A 23700-nucleotide genomic window follows, 5' to 3' on the forward strand; every position below is an offset into this window, starting at 1 on the left:
CCGCGATAAGTGAAATCCGCGAAATAGAAAACTTTTTTTTTTTACAATTAGCAACTATTACATGTATACAAATACAGTGACTCACGTGTAGGCCGTTTCACTGCTCTTCAGACTGGGCCGCTGCATCCTGACTGCGCTCTGCAGTGTTCTCTTCTTCTGAAGCCCGCGGTGCAGGTGTGTTTGTTCGGGAGAAGAACATAGTGACAGGCAGCTGTTGTCGCTCTTTTTTCTTCTTTGCAAAAAGATCCTTGTACACCGACATGCCACCATCGATTACGTTGGAGAACTGTAATGAACGGCTCATCAAAGGGTCCCATTCCTCAGCTACTCGCTTAAGTTCAGTGGCCATTCGCACCATGGTTGCTAAGCGACCAAGCGTTAGTCCTTCCTCCTCATTGACTGCTGCTGTCGTCCTTATGTTTTTTTCCTCCTTCTTTATGTAACGAACGGAAGATTCATTGATTCCGTAATGGCGAGCAACGGCTGCATAGCTTTTACCTTCCCTTAGCATGTCCAGAAGTTTAACTTTATCTGAGATAGGTAGCATCTTCCGCCGTTTGGGCCCATCCGCAGGTGCTTTTGTCGGTCCAGGCCGTTTCGTCGACATTATGGGTTTAGGAGATGTTCGAAATTACAAGATAATTTGGCCAACTTAATGTAAATTTGCCAAGCTGTTTTATGTACGTACACATAACTGCACGAGACGACAAAATGATAGCACAATTCGTAGCATGTTTTGATACAAGAAGCGGGAGTGAGTTTTTAGCGAATCAGAATGCAGAGCACAATGCACCAAAAAAAAAAAAATGCATTATGAAAATCCGCGAAATAGCGAATCCGCGATAAGTGAACCGCGAAGTGGCGAGGGATCACTGTATATATAAAAAAAAAAATATATATATATATATATATATATATATATATATATATATATATATATATATATATATATATAGTGGGGAAAAAAGTATTTAGTCAGCCACCAATTGTGCAAGTTCTCCCACTTAAAAAGATGAGAGAGGCCTGTAATTTTCATCATAGGTACACGTCAACTATGACAGACAAAATGAGAAAAAAAATCCTGAAAAATCACATTGTAGGATTTGTAATGAATTTATTTGCAAATTATGGTGGAAAATAAGTATTTGGTCAATAACAAAAGTTTCTCAATACTTTGTTATATACCCTTTGTTGGCAATGACACAGGTCAAACGTTTTCTGTAAGTCTTCACAAGGTTTTCACACACTGTTGCTGGTATTTTGGCCCATTCCTCCATGCAGATCTCCTCTAGAGCAGTGATGTTTTGGGGCTGTCGCTGGGCAACACAGACTTTCAACTCCCTCCAAAGATTTTCTATGGTGTTGAGATCTGGAGACTGGCTAGGCCACTCCAGGACCTTGAAATGCTTCTTACGAAGCCACTCCTTCGTTGCCCGGGCGGTGTGTTTGGGATCATTGTCATGCTGAAAGACCCAGCCACGTTTCATCTTCAATGCCCTTGCTGATGGAAGGAGGTTTTCACTCAAAATCTCACGATACTTGGCCCCATTCATTCTTTCCTTTACACGGATCAGTCATCCTGGTCCCTTTGCAGAAAAACAGCTCCAAAGCATGATGTTTCCACCCCCATGCTTCACAGTAGGTATGGTGTTCTTTGGATGCAACTCAGCATTCTTTGTCCTCCAAACACAACAAGTTGAGTTTTTACCAAAAAGTTATATTTTGGTTTCATCTGACATTCTCCCAATCCTCTTCTGGATCATCCAAATGCATTTTAGCAAACTTCAGATGGGCCTGGACATGTACTGGCTTAAGCAGGGGGACACGTCTCGCACTGCAGGATTTGAGTCCCTGGCGGCGTAGTGTGTTACTGATGGTAGGCTTTGTTACTTTGGTCCCAGCTCTCTGCAGGTCATTCACTAGGTCCCCCCGTGTGGTTCTGGGATTTTTGCTCACCATTCTTGTGATCATTTTGACCCCACGGGGTGAGATCTTGCGTGGAGCCCCAGATCGAGGGAGATTATCAGTGGTCTTGTATGTCTTCCATTTCCTAATAATTGCTCCCACAGTTGATTTCTTCAAACCAAGCTGCTTACCTATTGCAGATTCAGTCTTCCCAGCCTGGTGCAGGTCTACAATTTTGTTTCTGGTGTCCTTTGACAGCTCTTTGGTCTTGGCCATAGTGGAGTTTGGAGTGTGACTGTTTGAGGTTGTGGACAGGTGTCTTTTATACTGATAACAAGTTCAAACAGGTGCCATTAATACAGGTAACGAGTGGAGGACAGAGGAGCCTCTTAAAGAAAACGTTACAGGTCTGTGAGAGCCAGAAATCTTGCTTGTTTGTAGGTGACCAAATACTTATTTTCCACCATAATTTGCAAATAAATTAATAAAAAATCCTACAATGTGATTTTCTGGAAAAAAAAATCTCAATTTGTCTGTCATAGTTGACGTGTACCTATGATGAAAATTACAGGCCTCTCTCATCTTTTTAAGTAGGAGAACATGCACAATTGGTGGCTGACTAAATACTTTTTTTCCCCACTGTATATACACACAACAAGGTGTTTGTATGTGGCTGCTATATATATATATATATATATATATATATATATATATATATATATATATATATATATATATATATATATATATATATATATATATATATATATATATATATATATACATACATACATACACAGTGAGGAAAAAAAGTATTTGATCCCCTGCTGATTTTGTACGTTTGCCCACTGACAAAGAAATGATCAGTCTATAATTTTAATGGTAGGTTTATTTGAACAGTGAGAGACCGAATAACAAACAAAAAAATCCAGAAAAACACATGTCAAAAATGTTATAAATTAATTTGCATTTTAATGAGGGAAATAAGTATTTGACCCCCTCTCAATCAGAAAGATTTCTGGCTCCCAGGTGTCTTTTATACAGGTAACGAGTTGAGATTAGGAGCACACCCTTAAAGGGAGTGCTCCTAATCTCAGTTTGTTACCTGTATAAAAGAAACCTGTCCACAGAAGCAATCAATCAATCAGATTCCAAACTCTCCACCATGGCCAAGACCAAAGAGCTCTGCAATGATGTCAGGGACAAGATTGTAGACCTACACAAGGCTGGAATGGGCTACAAGTCCATCGCCAAGCAGCTTGGTGAGAAGGTGACAACAGTTGGTGCGATTATTCGCAAATGGAAGAAACACAAAAGAACTGTCAATCTCCCTCTGCCTGGGGCTCCATACAAGATCTCACCTTGTGGAGTTGCAATGATCATGAGAACGGTGAGGAATCAGCCCAGAACTACACGGGAGGATCTTGTCAATGATCTCAAGGCAGCTGGGACCATAGTCACCAAGAAAACAATTGGTAACACACTACGCCGTGAAGGACTGAAATCCTGCAGCGCCCGCAAGGTCCCCCTGCTCAAGAAAGCACATATACATGCCCGTCTGAAGTTTGCCAATGAACATCTGAAAGATTCAGAGGAGAACTGGGTGAAAGTGTTGTGGTCAGATGAGATGAAGCAAAATGGAGCTCTTTGGCATCAACTCAACTCGCCGTGTTTGGAGAAGGAGGAATGCTACCTATGACCCCAAGAACGCCATCCCCACCGTCAAACATGGAGGTGGAAACATTATGCTTTGGGGGTGTTTTCCTGCTAAGGGGACAGGACAACTTCACCGCATCAAAGGGACGATGGACGGGGCCATGTACCGTCAAATCTTGGGTGAGAACCTCTTTCCCTCAGCCAGGGCATTGAAAATGGGTCGTGGATGGGTATTCCAGCATGACAATGACCCAAAACACACGGCCAAGGCAACAAAGGAGTGGCTCAAGAAGAAGCACATTAAGGTCCTGGAGTGGCCTAGCCAGTCTCCAGACCTTAATCTCATAGAAAATCTGTGGAGGGAGCTGAAGGTTCGAGTTGCCAAACGTCAGCCTCGAAACCTTAATGACTTGGAGAAGATCTGCAAAAAGGAGTGGGACAAAATCCCTCCTGAGATGTGTGCAAACCTGGTGGCTACCTCTGACCTCTGTGATTGCCAACAAGGGTGTTGCCACCAAGTACTAAGTCATGTTTTGCAGACGGGTCAAATACTTATTTCCCTCACTGTATATATAATTCCTTATCGCATCCATCATTGATTGGGTGGACAACATGTCACCTCTGAGGAGCCTCCACTGCTACATGCAATACTAATTATATATACAGTACCAGTCAAAAGTTTGGACACACCTACTCATTCAAGGGTTTTTCTTTATTTATACATTGTATAATAATAGTGAAGACATCAAAACTATGAAATAACACATATGGAATCATGTAGTAATCAAAAAATAATAATAATTATATTTGAGATTCTTCAAATAGCCACCCTCTGCCTTGATGACAGCTTTGCACACGCTTGGCATTTTCTCAACCAGCTTCACTTGGAATGCTTTTCCAACCGTCTTGAAGGAGTTCCCACATATACTGAGCACTTGTTGGCTGCTTTTCCTTCACTCTGTGGTCCGACTCATCCCAAACCATCTCAACTGCGTTGAGGTCGGGGGATTGTGGAGGGCAGGTCATCTGATGCAGCACTCCATCACTCTCCTTCTTCTTATTGGTGTCCTTTAGTAGTGGTTTCTTTGCAGCAATTCGACCATGAAGGCCTGATTCACGCAGTCTCCTCTGAACAGTTGATGTTGAGATGTGTTTGTTACTTGAACTCTGTGAAGCATTTATTTGGGCTGCAATTTCTGAGGCTGGTAACTCTAATGAACTTATCCTCTGCAGCAGAGGTAACTCTGGGTCTTCCATTCCTGTGGCGGTCCTCATGAGAGACAGTTTCATCATAGCGCTTGATGGTTTTTGCGACTGCACTTGAAGAAACTTTCAAAGTTCTTGAAATCTTCCATATTGACTGACCTTCATGTCTTAAAGTAATGATGGACTGTTGTTTCGCTTTGCTTATTTGAGCTGTTCTTGCCATAATATGGACTTTGTCTTTACCAAATATGGCTATCTTCTGTATACCAACCCTACCTTGTCACAACACAACTGATTGGCTCAAACGCATTAAGAAGGAAAGAAATTCCACAAATTAACTTTTAACAAGGCACACCTGTTAATTGAAATGCATTCCATGTGACTACCTCATGAAGCTGGTTGAGAGAATGCCAAGAGTGTGCAAAGCTGTCATCAAGGCAAAGGTTGGCTACTTTGAAGAATCTCAAATATAAAATATATTTTGATTTGTTTAACACTTTTTTGGTTACTACATGATTCCATGTGTTATTTCATAGTTTTGATGTCTTCACTATCATTCTATAATGTAGAAAATAGTAAAAATAAAGAAAAACCCTGGAATGAGTAGGTGTGTCCTAACTTTGACTGGTACTGTATATACAATATATGCAAGAACTAATTACAAAGTATGTACCAACCTCTCATTTTGTGCCAGGTGGTGGTGTCCATCATATGCAGCTCTCTGGTTGGATAAGACAAGAGTAGACCAATTAGAGGCTGTTTGCTCCACTAGGAGCTGAAAGGACTCAGTCAAGTTGTTTATCATCAATTCTCTTTACTTAAAAAAGTGTATGTTGTTGCCTGGTAACAGACAAGGCCTACCTACCCCATGAGCAGGTAGATAAGGATGGTGATGGAGAGGAAGGTGGCCCGGTTACTGGAGTGCCGACAGAGGAAGAGGATGAGGTAGCACAGTAGACTGAGCAGCACCACCCACACCATGTGGAGCTCAAAGAACAGGTACAGGGTGTAGAACCCTCCTGCCACAGTGCTCAGGTGTTTCACATAGGATGGGAGGCCTGACCAGGGCAACAAAACAACAACAACACAGAAGAGAATAAGAACATGTAGTAGTCGACAGTTGTAAAACATGCATGTAGTTCTTCAGTTCTATATAATAATTTTTCCCGAAATGTCATAATCAAAATGACTCTCCTAATACTCATCATGTTCTGTTGTTATCGGGAGCTCTGTGACAATTAAATTCCAAAAGTCACATTTCACACAAAGGAATGTGAAATCTCACCCAGAATCCAGAGAAGTCGGCATAGAAGGCAGATGACCAGAAGCTGCCAGACCTGCTCCAGGCCCTGCTCAGTGGTGGGCAGAAAGCAGCCCTCCGCAAGCTCATGGAAGAACTCCTGTCGGCTGAAGGACCCCATCATGCCATGCAAAGGACCTTAGAGGGGGGGATAATCATGAAGAAGGATATTCTAATAGGCAACATTACAATTTAAAATGTATAAGTTCCAACAGAAATAACATCTGTGACCACCACTCTTTGTGCATGCTGACAAAGTAAACACTGGCTAAACTACATTTACATTTGAAATGTACTTTATTTAGCAGACACTGTTATCCAGAGCAACTTACAATTAATGCATTCATCATAAGATAACTAGGTGAGACAACCACATATCACAGTCGTAGTAAGTAGTTATCAGCAAAGTCAGTGCTAGTAGGAAAAGACAAGCACCGTTTTTGGGGGGAAGGGGGCACTGTGGGAAGCAAACTACAAGCTCCACCATGCTTCAGGATTGACGCATCTGTGATCTGTGCAATGCATCAACAAAATGCATTATATGCAGTTTTATTCAATTATAAGTAGCTAGTGAATTGTTTTAGTCAATTATAAGTAGCTAGTGTGAGCTTTCTAGGGCAGTGGCCCTGGTGCAGGCAGTTGTGTGCATTCATGGACTACTACATTACCACGCAAGCTATTCTGCTAAATCAATATACTGTATAATTAATCTAAAGATGGCCCAAATAGTCTTCCACAAACTGACAGGTTTATGTTGTTTCCCAAGTTACAACACACAACATTAATTTGCATGCTGGTTTACAAGGAACAACTCACAAATAGCTAGCTAGCAGGCTGGCGCCATACAAATTCGTCCTAATCCGCAGTGCAGTTGTCTTCACACTAACGTCAGATGCTACTTGCAAAGGTCGTAGCAGTACAGTCTTCCATTATTGTGCTCACTTAATAACGTTAGCTATCTGCTATTAATGAAATTCGCTGACCGTGCTTTCCTTAATCATCAAACACGACCAGAAAAGAAAATACCTACACACTGTGGTGTCTGGATAGTCAGCCGACCTCAACCCGCTACACCACCAGCGGGTGACAGACACTTTTTTCACGAGACTCATCATCATTCCAGACTTGCTTTCATTTTTGAGAGGGAAATTATGTGTTTTACCTCCAAACCCTTCAGTCAGCTGTTCCGTCAAATGGGTTTACTTGTCCGTTTCTTCTATCTGTAGCCACTTGACAAAATGTTATGACTTCATGCACGGTCGGTCCTGATACAGCATTATTCTGACACCAAGCTCCAGGTCATAGCAGCAGCAGCAGTCGCTTTCGCAATTCATACAGCCAGTGTTACTCTACGAACGGATTAACCAATCAACTGCGTAGTTTTAGAGGAATTAGCCAATCATTGGAGTCAGTTGCCCCGATACAAGTAGATAACAAATCAACTGCAACTGTAACCAGAGGTGGCGTTGACTGTAGGCCCAATCACAAAGGGTACATAACGTGCCAGTATTATGCGACCAATAGGACGCATACAACGAAAAATACGCTCCGCCTGCGATATCCTTTTGGTCATGGATTTCGCAAATGCGTTCCAGGGAGCAGGGCCTTGTCTCTGACAAACTTTACAGACCACATCAATAGATACATTTGTGAGTAAAGTAATAACTCTACTGTGGCTGTGGTAGACCAGGGAATATCAAATTAGTGACAATATCTATGGTCTATGTGTACATACAGTGCATTCGGAAAGTATTAAGACCCCTTGACTTTTTCCACATTTTGTTACCTTACAGCCTTATTCTAAAATTGATTAAATTAATTGTTTTCCTCATCAATCTACGTACAATACCCCATAATGACAAAGCGAAAACAGGTTTTTCGATTTTTTTGCAAATGTATTAAAAATAAAAAACAGAAATACCTTATTTACATAAGTATTCAGACCTTTTGCTATGAGACTCGAAATTGAGCTCAGGTGCATCCTGTTTCCATTGATCATCCTTGAGATGTTTCTACAACTTGATTGGAGTCCACCTGTGGTAAATTCAATTAATTGGACATTATTTGGAAAGGCACACACATGTCTATATAAGGTCCCACAATTGACAGTGCATGTCAGAGCAAAGACCAAGCCATGAGGTCGAAGGAACTGTTCGTAGAGCGCCGAGACAGGATTGTGTCGAGGCACAGATCTGGGGAAGGGTACCAAAAAATGTCTGCAGCATTGAAGGTCCCCAAGAACACAGTGGCCTCCATCATTCTTAAATGGAAGAAGTTTGGAACCACCAAGACACTTCCTAGAGCTGGCCACCCGGCCAAACTGAGCAATCGGGGGAGAAGGGCCTTGGTCAGGGAGGTGACCAAGATCCCAATGGTCACTCTGACAGAGCTCCAGAGGTCCTCTGTGGAGATGGGAGAACCTTCCAGAAGGACAACCATCTCTGCAGCACTCCACCAAATCAGACAGAAGCCACTCCTCAGTAAAAGGCACATGACAGCCCACTTGGAGTTTGCCAAAAGGCAACTAAAAGACTCAGACCATGAGAAACAAGATTATCTGGTCTGATGAAACCAAGATTGAACTCTTTGGCCTGAATGCCAAGAGTCACGTCTGGAGGAAACATGGCACCATCCCTACGGTGAAGCATGGTGGTGGCAGCATCATGCCGTGGGGATGTTTTTCAGCGGCAGGGACTGGGAGACTAGTCAGGATCGAGGCAAAGATGAATGGAGCAAAGTACAGAGAGATCCTTGGTGAAAACCTGCTCCAGAGCGCTCAGGACCTCAGACTGGGGTGAGATTCACCTTCCAACAGGACAACAACCCTAAGCACACAGTCAAGACAACACAGGAGTGGCTTCGGGACAAGTTTCTGAATGTCCTTGAGTGGCCCAGCCAGAGCCCGGACTTGAACCCGATCGAACATCTCTAGAGAGTCCTGAAAATAGCTGTGCAGCGATGCTCCCCATCCAACCTGACAGAGCTTGAGAGCATCTGCAGAGAAGAATGGGATTTATACATTTGAAAACATTTCTAAAAACCTGGTTTTGCTTTGTCATTATGGGGTCCTCCGTAGCTCAGCTGGTAGAGCACGGCGCTTGTAACGCCAGGGTAGTGGGTTCGATCCCCGGGACCACCCATACACAAAAATGTATGCACGCATGACTGTAAGTCGCTTTGGATAAAAGCGTCTGCTAAATGGCATATTATTATTATTTTATTATTATTTAGCAGACGCTCTTATCCAGAGCGACTTACAGTTAGTGAGTGCATACATTTTTCATACTGGCCCCCCGTGGGAATCGAACCCACAACCCTGGCGTTGCAAGCGCCATGCTCTACCAACTGAGCTACAGGGGACTAATATTACATGACATTACATTTCATTACACTTTTAACAACACATTAAGTGTGTGCCCTCAGGCCACTACTCTACTACCACACATCTACAATACAAAATCCATGTGTATGTGTGTGTAGAATGCGTCTTATCATGTGTATGTGTATGTGTAAGCGTGTGTCTGTGCCTGTGTCTCTTCATAGTCCCTGCTGTTCCATAAGGTGTATTTTTATCTGTTTTTAAAAATCTGATTCTACTGCTTGCATCAGTTACCTGATGTGGAATAGAGTTCCATGTAGCCATGGCTCTATGTAGTACTGTGCGCCTCCCATAGTCTGTTCTGGACTTTGGGATTGTGAAGAGACCTCTGGTGACATGTCTTGTGGGGTATGCATGGGTGTCTGAACTGTGTGCTAGTAGTTTAAACAGACAGCTTGGTGCATTAAGCATGTCAATACTTCTTAAAAAAACAAGTAGTGATGAAGTCAATCTCTCATCTACTTTGAGCCATGAGAGATTTACATTAACGTTAGCTCTCCGTGTACATTTAAGGGCCAGCCGTGCTGCCCTGTTCTGAGCCAATTGTAAGTCCCTCTTTGTGGCACCTGACCACACGACTGGACAGTAGTGCAGGTGCGATAAAACTAGGGCCTATAGGACCTGCATTGTTCATAGTGTTGTTACACCCACCAGAAGGCAGAGTGGCGCTTTATTATAGACAGACTTCTCCCCATCTTAGCTACTGTTGCATGAACATGTTTTGACCATGACAGTTTACAATCCAGGGTTACTCCAAGCAGTTTACATTTTTACATTTACATTTTAGTCATTTAGCAGACGCTCTTATCCAGAGCGACTTACAGTTAGTGAGTGCATACATTTTCATACTGGTCCCCCGTGGGAAACGAACCCACAACCCTGGCATTGCAAGGGCCATGCTCTACCAACTGAGCTACTTGCTAAATTTCCACATTCATTACCAGATTTAGTTGAGGTTTAGGGTTTAGTGAATGATTTGTCCCGAATACAATGCTTTTAGTTTTTGAAATATTTAGGACTAACTTACTTCTTGCCAGCCATTCTGAAACTGACTGCAGCTCTTTGTTAAGTGTTGCAGTGATTTCACTGTAGCAGCTGACGTGTAGTGTTGAGTCATACATAGACACACAGGCTTTACTCAGAGCCAGTGACAGGTCATTAGTAAATATTGAAAAAATAAGGGGCCAGGACAGCTGCCCTGGGGAATTCCTGATTCTACCTGTATTATGTTGGAGAGGCTTCCATTAAAGAACACCCTCTGTGTTCTGTTAGACAGGTAACTCTTTATCCACAATATAGCAGGGGGTGTAAACCCATAAAACATTTTTCCAGCAGCAAACTATGATCGATAATGTCAAAAGCCGCACTGAAGTCTAACAAAACAGCTTTTTATCGTCAATTTCTCTCAGCCAATCATCAGAAATGTGTGTAAGTGCCGTGCATGTTGAATGTCTTTCCTTATAACCAGGCTGAAAGTCTGTTGCCAATTTGTTTACTGTAAAATAGCATTGTATCTGGTCAGACACAATTTTTCCCAAACGTTTACTAAGGGTTGATAAAAGGCTGATTGGCCGGCTATTTGAGCCAGTAAAGGGGGCTTAACTATTCTTGGGTAGCGGAATGACTTTTGCTTCCCTCCAGGTCTGGGGGCACACACTTTCTTGTCGGCTTAGATTGAAGATATGGCAAATAGGAGTGGCAATATCGTCCGCTATTATCCTCAGTAATTTTCCATCCCAGGTGGCTTGTCATTGTTGATAGACAACAATAATTGTTTCACCTCTTCCACACTCACTTTTCGGAAATCAAAATTACAATGCTTATCTTTCATAATTTGGTTTGTTATACTTGGATGTGTAGTGTCGGCATTTGTTGCTGGCATGTCATACCTAAATTTGCTAATCTTGCCGATTAAAAAAATCATTAAAGTAGTTGGCAGGATCAGTGCGTTTTGTGATGAATTAGCTATCTGATTCAATGAATGATGGAGCTGAGTTTGCCTTTTTGCCGTAAATTTCATTGAAGGTGCTCCAAAGCTTTTTACGATCATTCTTTATATAATTTATCTTCGTTTCATAGTATAGTTTCTTATTTTTATTCAGTTTAGTCACATTATTTCTCAATTTGCAGTACGTTTGCCAATCGGACATGCAGCCAGACTTTTGCCTCATCCCTCTCAACCATACAATTGTTTAATTCCTCATCAATCCACGGGGATTTAACCGTTTTTACAGTCATTTTCTTAATGGGTGCATGCTTATTAGTAACTAGAAAAAGCAATTTCACAAATGTGTCAAGTGCAGCATCTGGTTGCTCCTCAGTACACAGCACAGACCAGCAAATATTCTTATCATCAACATAGGAATCACTACATAACGTATTGTATGACCTCTTATACACTATATTAGGCCCAGCCTTTGGAACTTTGGTTTTCCTAGATAAGGCTACTATATTGTGATCACTACATCCGATGGATTTGGATACAGCTTTAAAGCAGATTTCGGCAGCATTAGTAAAGATGTGATCAACACGTTGATGATTTCATTCCTGTGCTTTTTGTAAATACCCTGGTGCTGGCACTGGTTACAGCTAGAAGCTTTTTCATGAGTGGGCTCCTTGATGAAAGCCAGTCAATATTAAAGGTCACCCAGAAAATATACCTCTGTTGATATCACATTCATTATCAAGCATTTCACACATATTATCCAGATACTGACTGTTAGCACTTGGTGGTCTATAGCAGCTTCCCACAAGAATGGGCTTTAGGTGAGGCAGGTGAACCTGTAGCCATATTACTTCAACAGTACTTAACATGAGATCCTCTCTAAGCTTTACAGAAATGTGGCTCTGTATATAGGCCGCAACACCGCCCCCATTGGCATTTCTGTATTTTCTGTAGATGTTATAGCCATGTATTGCTACCACTCAAAGGTATTATCTAAGTGAGTTTCAGAGATAGTCAGAATATGAATGTCATCTGTTACTAGGAAGTTATTGAGGTCATGAACCACGTTTCTTAGGCTACATCTGTTAATGTAGGCTATTTTTCGCACTTTTCTGGGATGCTTGATTGTTTTTATTGCTTTACTGGGAAGCTTATCAGAAGTAGACATGACAATGTTATTTATGTTTGAGCTGATAGTGCAGGGTGAGCTGCACACAGTGGACTTTCTACGAGGGCACACCACCTCAGTGCTAACAGTATAACTCTGGTTCATAAGCACATGATTACTGTATACAATAGCTGTAGGATCGACAGAGGCATTCAGGGGAGTTAGAGGGACATAAATTAGGTTATTTACATTGTGACTGCCAACGCCCCTGGGATAATGTACATTTTCTGCAGCATTACTACAACTCAGTGACACAATGGTATCCGAGCTAGGCTTGCGTCATTGATAAGTCATTGTCTCAACGCAGTCTTGAAATGTGTGGACAGAGTCCAGGAGCCAAGATGATTTGGATGTACTCCGTCATTCCCGTAGAGCATCTTATCTATAAAAGTTATTCCAACAGAGACCCAGAATGAGATCCCTAACAGTTGGTGATGGTAATAACCCACTTTTAGCACTGCTGAAGCATATAAAATGTTATGTTTTACATAAGCACAATTGAGTGTTTACATCTTGTTGCAAGACAAGCATGATATATATAGAGCAGAGATGGGTGCCTCTTTAACCCTTTTTAATAGTGAAGATAAAATGTGATAGACATGTTTGCTGTAATACAGAGCCTGATACAAAGTACTTTAAAGTATTCATCACAACCAGTTAGGTCAGGTATTTTATGTTAGCTGAGCCAATATATTTATATGCATGCCTATAATCACTTTAAGAGGAGTCTCTGGTGACATGATGAAAAATAAATACACTACATGACCAAAAGTATGTGGACACCTGCTCGTCGAACATCTCATTCCAAAATAATGTGCATTAATAGGGAGTTGGTCCTCCCTTTGCTGCTATAACAGACTCCACTCTTCTGGGAAGGCTTTCCACTAGATGTTGGAACATTGCTGCGGGGACATGCTTCCATTCAGCCACAAGACCATTAGTGAGGTCGGGCACTAATGTTGGGCGATTAGGCCTGGCTCGCAGTCGGCGTTCCAATCCATCCCAAAGGTGTTCGATGGGGTTGAGGTCAGGGCTCAGTGCAGACCAGTCAAGTTCTTCCACACCAATCTCAACAAACCATTTCTGTATGGAACTCGCTTTGTACACGGGGGCATTCTCATGCTGAAACAGGAAAGGACCTTCCCCAAACTATTGCCACAAAGTTGGAAGCACAGAATAGTCTAGAATGTCATTGTATGCTGTAGCGTTAAGATTTCCCTTCAATGGAACTAAGGGCTTAGCCCGAACCATGAAAAACAGTCCCAGACCATTATTCCTCCTCCACCAAACTTTACAGTTGGCACTTTGCAATGGGGCAGGTAGCGTTCTCCTGGCATCCGCCAAACCCAGATTTGTCCGTCGGACTGCCAGATGGTGAAGCGTGATTCATCACGCCAGAGAACGCATTTCCACTGCTCCAGAGTCCAATGGCGGCAAGCTTTACACCACTCCAGCCAACACTTTGCATTGCGCATGGTGATCTTATGCTTGTGTGCGGCTGCTCGGCCATGGAAACAAATTTCATGACGCTCCCAATGAACAGTTCTCGTGCTGACGTTGCTTCCAGAGGCAGTTTGGAACTCGGTAGTAAGTGTTGCAACTGAAGATCTTTACGCGCTATGCGCTTTAGCATGCGGCTGCCCCGTTCTGTGAGTTTGTGTGGCCTACCACTTCACTGCTGAGCCATTGTTGCTCCTAGACATTTCCATTCCACAATAACAACACTTAAAGTTGACCGGGAAGCTCTAGCTGGGCAGAAATTTGACGAACTGACTTGTTGGAAAGGTGGCATCCTATGATGGTGCCACATTGAAGTCAATGAGCTCTTCAATAAGGCCATTCTACTGCCAATGTTTGTCTATAGAGATTGCATGGCTGTGTGCTCGAATTTATACACCTGTCAGCAACGGTGTGGCTGAAATAGACAAATCCACTAATTTGAAGGGGTGTCCACATACTTTTGTATATATAGTGTATCTGGAAAGTGTCAACAGTCAAGACAAAGGCAAGAAGTTAGTACCCATTATCAATTAAAAAAATACACATTTACAATCTACAGCCTGAGGTAGTTATGCAGAATTCAATCTGAGACAATATATACATTTCATAGCAGTTTGACATTCAGACTCTGGAACTTTAATAGTTACCCCAATTTAACAGCATTATTCCCTTAACACAGACTACAGATATTCCTATGTCAGGTACATTTAGTAATTAATAATCAACAAAAAAATGTATCATGATTATTTACACGTACATACATTGGTGAGGGCAATTTCTGGACGATTTAATGGTTGAGGCCAAGCAAGAAACCCTACAGGCCTCTATGATCGTAATCTAAAAAGCGGATGAACATGATTTGATATGGAAATTAGTTTTGAATGTGTACCATCAGAAGAGTAAGCTGGTTTAACAGCAAGTAATTTCATAATGTATGGACACAGTCTAATTAGCCCTTTCTTCGCAATGGATCAAATATAATTGAATTAATCAATCATAACAACTGAAAAATATATATACTAAAGTAATACAAAAAAAATTGTCACGATCTCAAAGGTAAAACCATAACATTTCAGAGGACTGTTAACCATTTTAAATGCTTGACAGAATATTTTCTAATCATTATCACTGGTGGAGAGAAAGTTCCTATTTTCTCGAACTCAATTAAGGAATAAATACCAAAATCATGATGTGATGCAAGACAAGTGTTTTGAGGTATAACTCCTTTTATGAAACAGTACGTCCACATGGGTGGAGACGCACTTATTATTATAAGAAACAGAACAACATTCATCTTTTTTTCTTTCTTATCATGATCTAACTGATTATCCCATTTGTTTCATCATCATGTGGGATCAAAGAATAACCTCAATGTCATAAGCAACTTTTTGCAATTTTTCTCCTCTAGTTAACAACACAGGCCAAAGTTCCTCTTGAGGCACAGAATGTACTTTCTCTGCTGGGCCTGGATGCTTGACTCTCCTCTTTTTCTTCTTCTTAGAATGATCATGTTTGGTTGAGAGATCATGGCTTTTCTTCTTCTTGTTGTTGTTAAGCTTCTTAATCTGCTTGGGTGTGAGTGTGACCTGAATAGGAGGTGTGGGTTGCATCATGGACATGGACTCGAACCCAGGTCGAGGCTCGAGGTCGGGTCGAGGTATGCCGCTGGGGTACTCGTGGCGCTGGCAGAAGAGCACACCACACTTCCGGCAGCGGTATGCCTCCTCTTTGGCATGGATGGTGTGGTGACGCTTTAGGTTGTGGTGTGTGGTGAACGAGCGCTCACACTGGTCGCAGGGAAAGGGGCGCTCCCCAGTGTGAACCCGCTGGTGCTCAGTGTAATGGCTGCGGCTCAGGAAACGTTTCCCACACACACCACAGGGAAAGGGCCTTTCTTCGTCGTGGAACTGTTTGTGTCTCACCATCTGAGGAAAAGAGAAGAAGTTCTGGCCGCACACCTCACAGGTAAAACCTCCAACTGGGTTATCGTGGTGCGAAGGTGGCAATAGCAGAGTGGGGGGCCTTAGGGAAGGTTCTGGTACGATGAAAGGAGTCGATGGGACACTCCGTTTTTGTACTTTCAGGTTACCAGTAGATTCTGTTTGAAGAATAGCCATTGCAGCCTCACGCACTTTGAAAACTGCAGCACCTGCTGCAGCCCTCTTGCCCAACCCAATGGGCCCAGTTTCTTGGTCAGCCATGTATACCTACTCCACTCAACACCCTGGCAAAAAGATGAGTCAGACAAAATAAATTAGAGGTAAAAGGCCAGAAAACTCTGAAGTACAGTAAAAAGTGTTTTGATTGGCTTGATGTTAGCAGTGAAACGTGCCCATACCATAGGATATATACATAGTTGAAGTCGGAAGTTTACATACACCTTAGCCAAATACATTTAAACTCAGTTTTTCACAATTCCTGACATTTAATCCTAGCAAGAATTCCCTGTTTTAGGTCAGTTAGGATCACCACATTATTTTAAGAATGTGAAGTGTCAGAATAATAGTAGAGAGAATTATTTATTTCATCCCATTCCCAGTGAGTCAGAAGTTTACATAGACTCAATTAGTATTTGGTAGCATTGCCTTTAAAATCTTGTGTAGCTCAGTTGGTAGAGCATGGCGTTTGCAACGCCAGGGTTGTGGGTTCGTTTCCCACGGGGGACCAGTATGAAAAAAAAAATATGTATGCACTCACTAACTGTAAGTCGCTCTGGATAAGAGCGTCTGCTAAATGACTAAAATGTAAAATTGTTTAACTTGGGTCAAACGTTTCGGGTAGGCTTCCACAAGTTTAACACAATAAATTGGGTGAATTTTGGCCCATTCCTCCTGACAGAGCTGGTGTAACTGAGTCAGGTTTGTAGGCCTCCTTGCTCGCTTTTTCAGTTCTGCCCACACATTTTCTATAGGATTGAGGGCAGGGCTTTGTGATGGCCACTCCAATACCTTGACTGTTGTCCTTAAGCCATTTTGCCACAACTTTGGAAGTATGCTTGGGGTCATTGTCCATTTGGAAGACCCATTTGCGACCAAGCTTTAACTTCCTGACTGATGTCTTGAGATGTTGCTTCAATATATCCACATAATTTTCCTTCCTCATGATGCCATCTATTTTGTGAAGTGCACCAGTCCCTCCTGCAGCAAAGCACCCCCACAGCATGATGCTGCCACCCCCGTGCTTCACGGTTGGGATGGTGTTCTTCCTCAAGTCCCCCCTTTTTCCTCCAAACATAGCGATGGTCATTATGGCCAAACAGTTCTATTTTTGTTTCATCAGACCAGAGGACATATCTCCAAAAAGTACGATCATTGTCCCCATGTGCAGTTGCAAACGGTAGTCTGCTGAGCGGCCTTTCAGGTTATGTCGATATAGGACTCGTTTTACTGTGGATATAGATACTTTTGTACCCATTTCCTCCAGCTTCTTCACAAGGTCCTTTGCTGTTGTTCTGGGATTGATTTGCACTTTTCGCACCAAAGTACGTTCATCTCTAGGAGACAGAACGCGTCTCCTTCCTGAGCGGTATGACGGCTGCGTGGTCCCATGGTGTTCATACTTGCGTACTATTGTTTGTACAGATGAACGTGGTACCTTCAGGCATTTGGAAATTGCTCCCAAGGATGAACCAGCCTTGTGGTGGTCTACAATTTCTTTTCTGAGGTCTTGGCTGATTTCTTTTGATTTTCCCATGATGTCAAGCAAAGAGGCACTGCGTTTGAAGGTAGGCCTTGAATTACATCCACAGGTACACCTCCAATTGACTCAAATGATGTCAATTAGCCTATCAGAAACTTCTAAAGCTGTTTAAAAGCACAGTCAACTTAATGTATGTAAACTTCTGACCCACTGGAATTGTGATACAGTGAATTATAGGTTAAATAATCTGTCTGTAAACAATTGTTGGAAAAATTGTCCTAACCGACTTGCCAAAACTATAGTTTGTTAACAAGAAATTTGTGGAGTGGTTGAAAAACGAGTTTTAATGACTCCAACCTAAGTGTATGTAAACTTCCGACTTCAACTGTATGTATGTATGTATGTATATATATATATATATATATATATATATATATATATATATATATATATATATATATATATATATAGATATATATTTAGCAATTTGTTATACTAACGGTATTAAGCCATTGTTCACCTAGCTAGCTAGCTACCCAGTACATCTTCGTACCTTAAGACAAACAAACATGCTGTAAACTGAAATGCGTGCCAAGTACATTAAGACACAGCGATTGGTTGTAACTAGCTATCAAGGAAATTAGTGGGTTGTAGCTAGCTTGCTAGAATAGCTAATAACATTCGTGTTGGCTCGTTCTAGCTAATCGTTAGTTAGCAAGCAGCTCACGCGACGAGGCAGATGTTTCAAGAGGGTTGCTGGACCATCAATATTTGCACGTCTGCAATTCATATACACAAATATTATACGAAGAGGTGGCAGTTAATTGAAAAATACTTACAGAAAATAACGTTTAACACTATAAAGGTGTCAGATGAAATTGCACAAACGACAGCAAACTAGGCAACTTTCATGGCAGTCTCGAGCGCTTTATGCACGTTAGGTGCATCACTAACACACTCCCCCAGAAACTTAAGCACCCAATTTTGGTCCCCGTGAATGGCTGTAATGGTTCAGTTCCTACAGTACATGCATACGCCTTTACAAATGTCGATGTGGATCTATATAACAAATTACAATATGATGATATCTATATAACAGGTTTTACGTTTTTTTGTTTTTTTTTACACATGAACACACCTGCAACTAGCCTGAACAGCCGATAGTGGTCGCTATTTACCTGTTTTTAGACGGATCACTATAAAAAAAAATAAAAAAAATAAGGTAAATAGTGACCACTAGCGGCTGTTCAGGCTAGCCTGCAACCTGGCCGTGAAAGTGTACTTTGTCTTTGCTGTGTTTGAGAGCATCAACTCTGCTCAGGCGCGGAAGTAAGTATGATGGATTTGAGTATTATCACCGCGATGTTCTGAAATTACATCTGTGTGTAGGCTAATTTAATTGAAAATATAATTTAATCAAAATGTTAACATTTTCAGTCTTTCGCTCACAAGTTGGTGCTTGATGCAGATCTTCAAACATTGTCTGCAGAATACCAATGGTTGGGAAAAGACTTGAAATGCATTTATACTCCCTACTATTTAGGATTACACAAATTGCTTAATCTGACCCAAATAAAGCAGTGACGTAAATAGGCCTAGAGGAAGCAGTGGTGGGCACTAATAAAGTGTATATAAACATAGACATAACCTATCACTGGGTATTTCAGATGGTATAGTCATAACCAGGACTGCACAACAGAAAACATCAGAAGGCAGTATTGTTCACACATTTGTTTGTGTGTGTGTGTGTGTGTGTGTGTGTGTGTGTGTGTGTGTGTGCGCGTGTGTGCTTGAGTGAGTGTGTGCATGTGTGTGTGAATGAGACAGATACAGTACAGTGACATTATGTAGAGAGACATTATTTTTTTGAGTGGCCAATTGCTATTATATGTGAGAAGGAGAGAGGTCAATGATGAATGATAGGAGTAGTTTAACACCACCCCTCTGCACCTATGCCCCTGGGTGAGCTTCACAGTACTGTTCTGGGTGAATGCTACTAGGACTTCTAATAGACTGCACTCCAGACACAAGTGTGAAAATTGATCTATCAAATCAAATTGTATTTGTCACATATAGCGGGTGTAGCGAAATGCTTGTGCTTCTAGCTCCGACAGTGCAGTAATATCTAACAATTACACAAAATATACCCAATACATACAAAAAAGTAAGGAATGGGATTTAAGAATATATACATATATGGACAAGCAATGACAGAGCGGCATGGACTAAGATACAGAAGAATATTATAGAATAGAATGCAGTATATACATATGAGATGAGTAGTGCAAGATATGTAAACATTATTAAAGTGACTAGTGTTCCATTTCTTAAAGTGGCCAGTGATTTCAATAGGCAGCAGCAGCCTGTAATGTGCTAGTGATGGCTATTTAACAGTCTGATGGCCTTGAGATAGAAGCTGTTTTTCATTCTCTCGGTCCCAGCTTTGATGCACCTGTACTGACCTCGCCTTCTGGATGATAGCGGGGTGACCAGGCAGTGGCTCGGGTGGTTGATGTCCTTGATTATCTTTTTGGCCTTCCTGTGACATCGGGTGCTGTATGTGTCTTGGAGGGCGGGTAGTTTGCCCCCTGGTAATGCGTTTGGCAGACCGCACCACCCTCTGGAGAGCCCTGCGGTTGTGGGCGGTGCAGTTGCCGTACCAGGCGGTGATACAGTCCGACAGGATGCTCTCAATTGTGCATCTGTAAAAGTTTGTGACGGTTTTAGGTGATAAGCCACATTTATTCAGCCTCCTGAGGTTGAAGAGGCTCTGTTGCGCCTTCTTCACCACAATGTCTGCGTGGGTGGACCATTTCAGTTTGTCGGTGATGTGTACGCCAAGGAACTTGAAGCTTTCCACCTTCTTCACTGCGGTCCCGTCGAGGTGGATAGGGGGGTGCACCCTCTGCTGTTTCCCGAAGTCCACGATCATCTCCTTTGTGTTGTTGATGTTGAGTGAGAGGTTATTTTCCTGGCACCACACTCCCAGAGCCCTCACCTCCTCCCTGTAGGCGGTCTCGTCATTGTTGGTAATCATGCTGCTTCTGAAAGTTAAATCAATATCAGTTTCATTTTTTTCTCATTCTCATGCTGAGAGAAACAGCAGACCCCCACTGACACTAGTCTAGTACAAAACTGTATCTTACACTACTGTAACATTCTGTGTAATATATGATCTATTGAATGTGTTAGCTGTGGAGACACTTGATGAGATGCATAGATAATCTGCATCTTGTAGAGTATGGTGTGTGTGTGTAAATATTTATTCAATTGTGTTTACATAACAATCCAAACCAGAATTTGGTTCAGTGGCTCATTGAAAAAATGACTGTTGTATCAGCTTGTATCTGAAGATACCCCCCCCCCCCCCACCCCCCATCCCAAGTTGACACTCTTCCATCTGCCGCTTCCTCTTCTTGCCAATCTCAAAATTCCCTCAATAACCATGACTCTGTTATTTTTATTTTTGTACTGTGATTCTCTTTCTCCAACTCTCTATCTATCTCTTCCTTTCAAATCCCCCATCACCATCTGTACCTCAATACCTGTTTGGCTCAAGCATTCTGTGTTTTGAGCATGGAAAAAGGTTATTTATTGTTGTGGCAAGCAATCATAGTTGCCTGTGTGTGTGTGGGTGGGAGTGGTGGCTGGGTGGGTGGGTGGGTGGGTGGCTGGGTGTGTGTGTGTGTGTACTAGAGAGAGAAAGAGGTAGAGAGAGGTAGAGGTAGAGAGAGGTAGAGGTAGACTGTTTACATAAACAGTGGTCTGAAAGGTATTTCAAATAACCAATATTTTATCACCATCTCCCATCTGGCCAGATGGCACCCTGAATCTGTTGTTTTATTGTGGCATCATTCATGCCATAGTCAATCATTCATGCCATAGTCAAGGTGATTGGCCGTCTTTCTTTTCTCTTCCAAGTGTGATCATTCATATATGGTGTTTCCCTCCATTGCTCGCTCCATCTCTCACTACAGCCTGGTCTCATATACTAGACATAACATAGTAAATGTAAATCCGGGACACTCAAATAGTATGATATGTTAGGTTTGGTGTGGTTACATAAGACAGAAGGTTACTTAAGGTAAAAAAGAATGTAGGGTGGTTGGTCGGGTGTAAAAAAGAAAGTAGGTTGGTTAGTCGGCTTGGATGGGTGAGCGTATAACGCGAATGTCACGCTAGCAACCTAAAGGTTGCATGTTCGAATCTCATCACGGACAACTTTAACATTTTATCTAATTAGCAACTTTGCAACTACTTACTACTTTTTAGCCACTTTACTACTACTTAGCATGTTAGCTAACCCTTCCCCTAACCCTAACATTAACCCTTTAACCTAACTCCTAACCTTAACCTTAACCCTGACCTTAACCCTAATTCCTAGCCTAGCTAACATTAGCCACCTAGCTAACGTTAGCCTTAGCCACCTAGCTAACAAATCAAATCAAATCAAATCACATTTTATTTGTCACATACACGTGTTTAGCAGATGTTATTGCGGGTGTAGCGAAATGCTTGTGCTTCTAGCTACGACAGTGCAGTAATATCTAACAAGTAATATCTAACAATTTCACAACATATACCCAATACACACAAATCTAGTAAGGAATGGAATTTAAGAGTATATACATATATGGACAAGCAATGACAGAGCGGCATGGACTAAGATACAGTAGAATATTATAGAATAGAATACAGTATATACATATGAGATGAGTAGTGCAAGATATGTAAACATTATTAAAGTGACTAGTGTTCCATTTCTTAAAGTGGCCAGTGATTTCAATAGGCAGCAGCAGCCTCTAATGTGCTAGTGATGGCTATTTAACAGTCTGATGGCCTTGAGATAGAAGCTGTTTTTCATTCTCTCGGTCCCAGCTTTGATGCACCTGTACTGACCTCGCCTTCTGGATGATAGCGGGGTGAACAGGCAGTGGCTCGGGTGGTTGATGTCCTTGATTATCTTTTTGGCCTTCCTTTGACATCGGGTGCTGTAGGTGTCTTGGAGGGCGGGTAGTTTGCCCCCTGGTAATGCGTTCGGCAGACCACACCACCCTCTGGAGATCCCTGCGGTTGCGGGCGGTGCAGTTGCCATACCAGGTGGTGATACAGCCCGACAGGATGCTCTCAATTGTGCATCTGTAAAAGTTTGTGAGGGTTTTAGGTGCCAAACCAAATTTCTTCAGCCTCCTGAGGTAGAAGAGGCTCTGTTGCGCCTTCTTCCCCACACTGTCTGCGTGGGTGGACCATTTCAGTTTGTCAGTGATGTGTACACCAAGGAACTTGAAGCTTTCCACCTTCTCCACTGCAGTCCTGTCGATGTGGATAGGGGGGGTGCACCCTCTGCTGTTTCCTGAAGTCCACAAACATCTCCATTGTTTTGTTTACATTGAGTGAGAGGTTATTTTCCTGGCACCACACTCCCAAATTAGATTTCATAACATATCATACGTTTGCAAATTTGTAACATATTGTACGAATTGCAATTCGTAACATATCATACAAAATGGATGATGGACATCCACAAATAAATACATACCATACGAAACGTAACATATCATACTAATTAGAGTGTTCGGATTTACATTTACTATGTTACGTCTACCCGTGAGTCCAGGTTGCTCACCATCCAGCATCCCCATTTTAATCACCCTCATCCTCACCCCTCCTTGCCTCATCCCATAAGGATGGCTTAGGGGTGGAGGGGTGAAGGTAGTGGCAAACATGAGAAAAAATAGGAAAAGGGTGTGGTGTGTGTGATTTGATTTGATTTATTAGGATCCCCAGTAGCCGACGCCAATGGCGACAGCTAGTCTTACTGGGGTCCGACATATAACAAAAAAACATTACAGACAAAATACTTTACAATTGACATACATTTAAAAACATTAATATGTAGTGTGTGTGCATCTATCAGTTACACATACACTACCAGTCAAAAGTTTGGACACACCTACGCATTCAAGGGTTTTTCTTAATTTTTTATATTTTTCACATTGTAG

At 42.0% G+C, this 23700-nt stretch overlaps 1 protein-coding gene across 1 annotated transcript in view; it reads right to left on the reverse strand.

The window, feature by feature from the left end:
* The window catches only part of LOC311147998 (protein-serine O-palmitoleoyltransferase porcupine-like), a 34340-nt gene extending 27008 nt beyond the window's left edge, over positions 1 to 7332 (reverse strand). Inside the window, exons 1-4 of the mRNA XM_084184872.1 lie at positions 7230 to 7332; positions 6053 to 6205; positions 5633 to 5825; positions 5445 to 5488 (exon numbers count right to left, since the gene is read on the reverse strand). Coding sequence (XP_084040998.1) covers positions 5445 to 5488; positions 5633 to 5825; positions 6053 to 6191 — 376 coding nt within the window. The 5' untranslated portion in view covers positions 6192 to 6205; positions 7230 to 7332. The remainder of the gene's footprint in view (positions 1 to 5444; positions 5489 to 5632; positions 5826 to 6052; positions 6206 to 7229) is intronic.
* Positions 7333 to 23700: the final 16368 nt, after the last annotated feature.

The sequence above is a fragment of the Coregonus lavaretus genome, assembly GCF_964263955.1.
Source record: "Coregonus lavaretus genome assembly, chromosome: 20".
Taxonomy (NCBI): Eukaryota; Metazoa; Chordata; class Actinopteri; order Salmoniformes; family Salmonidae; genus Coregonus; species Coregonus lavaretus.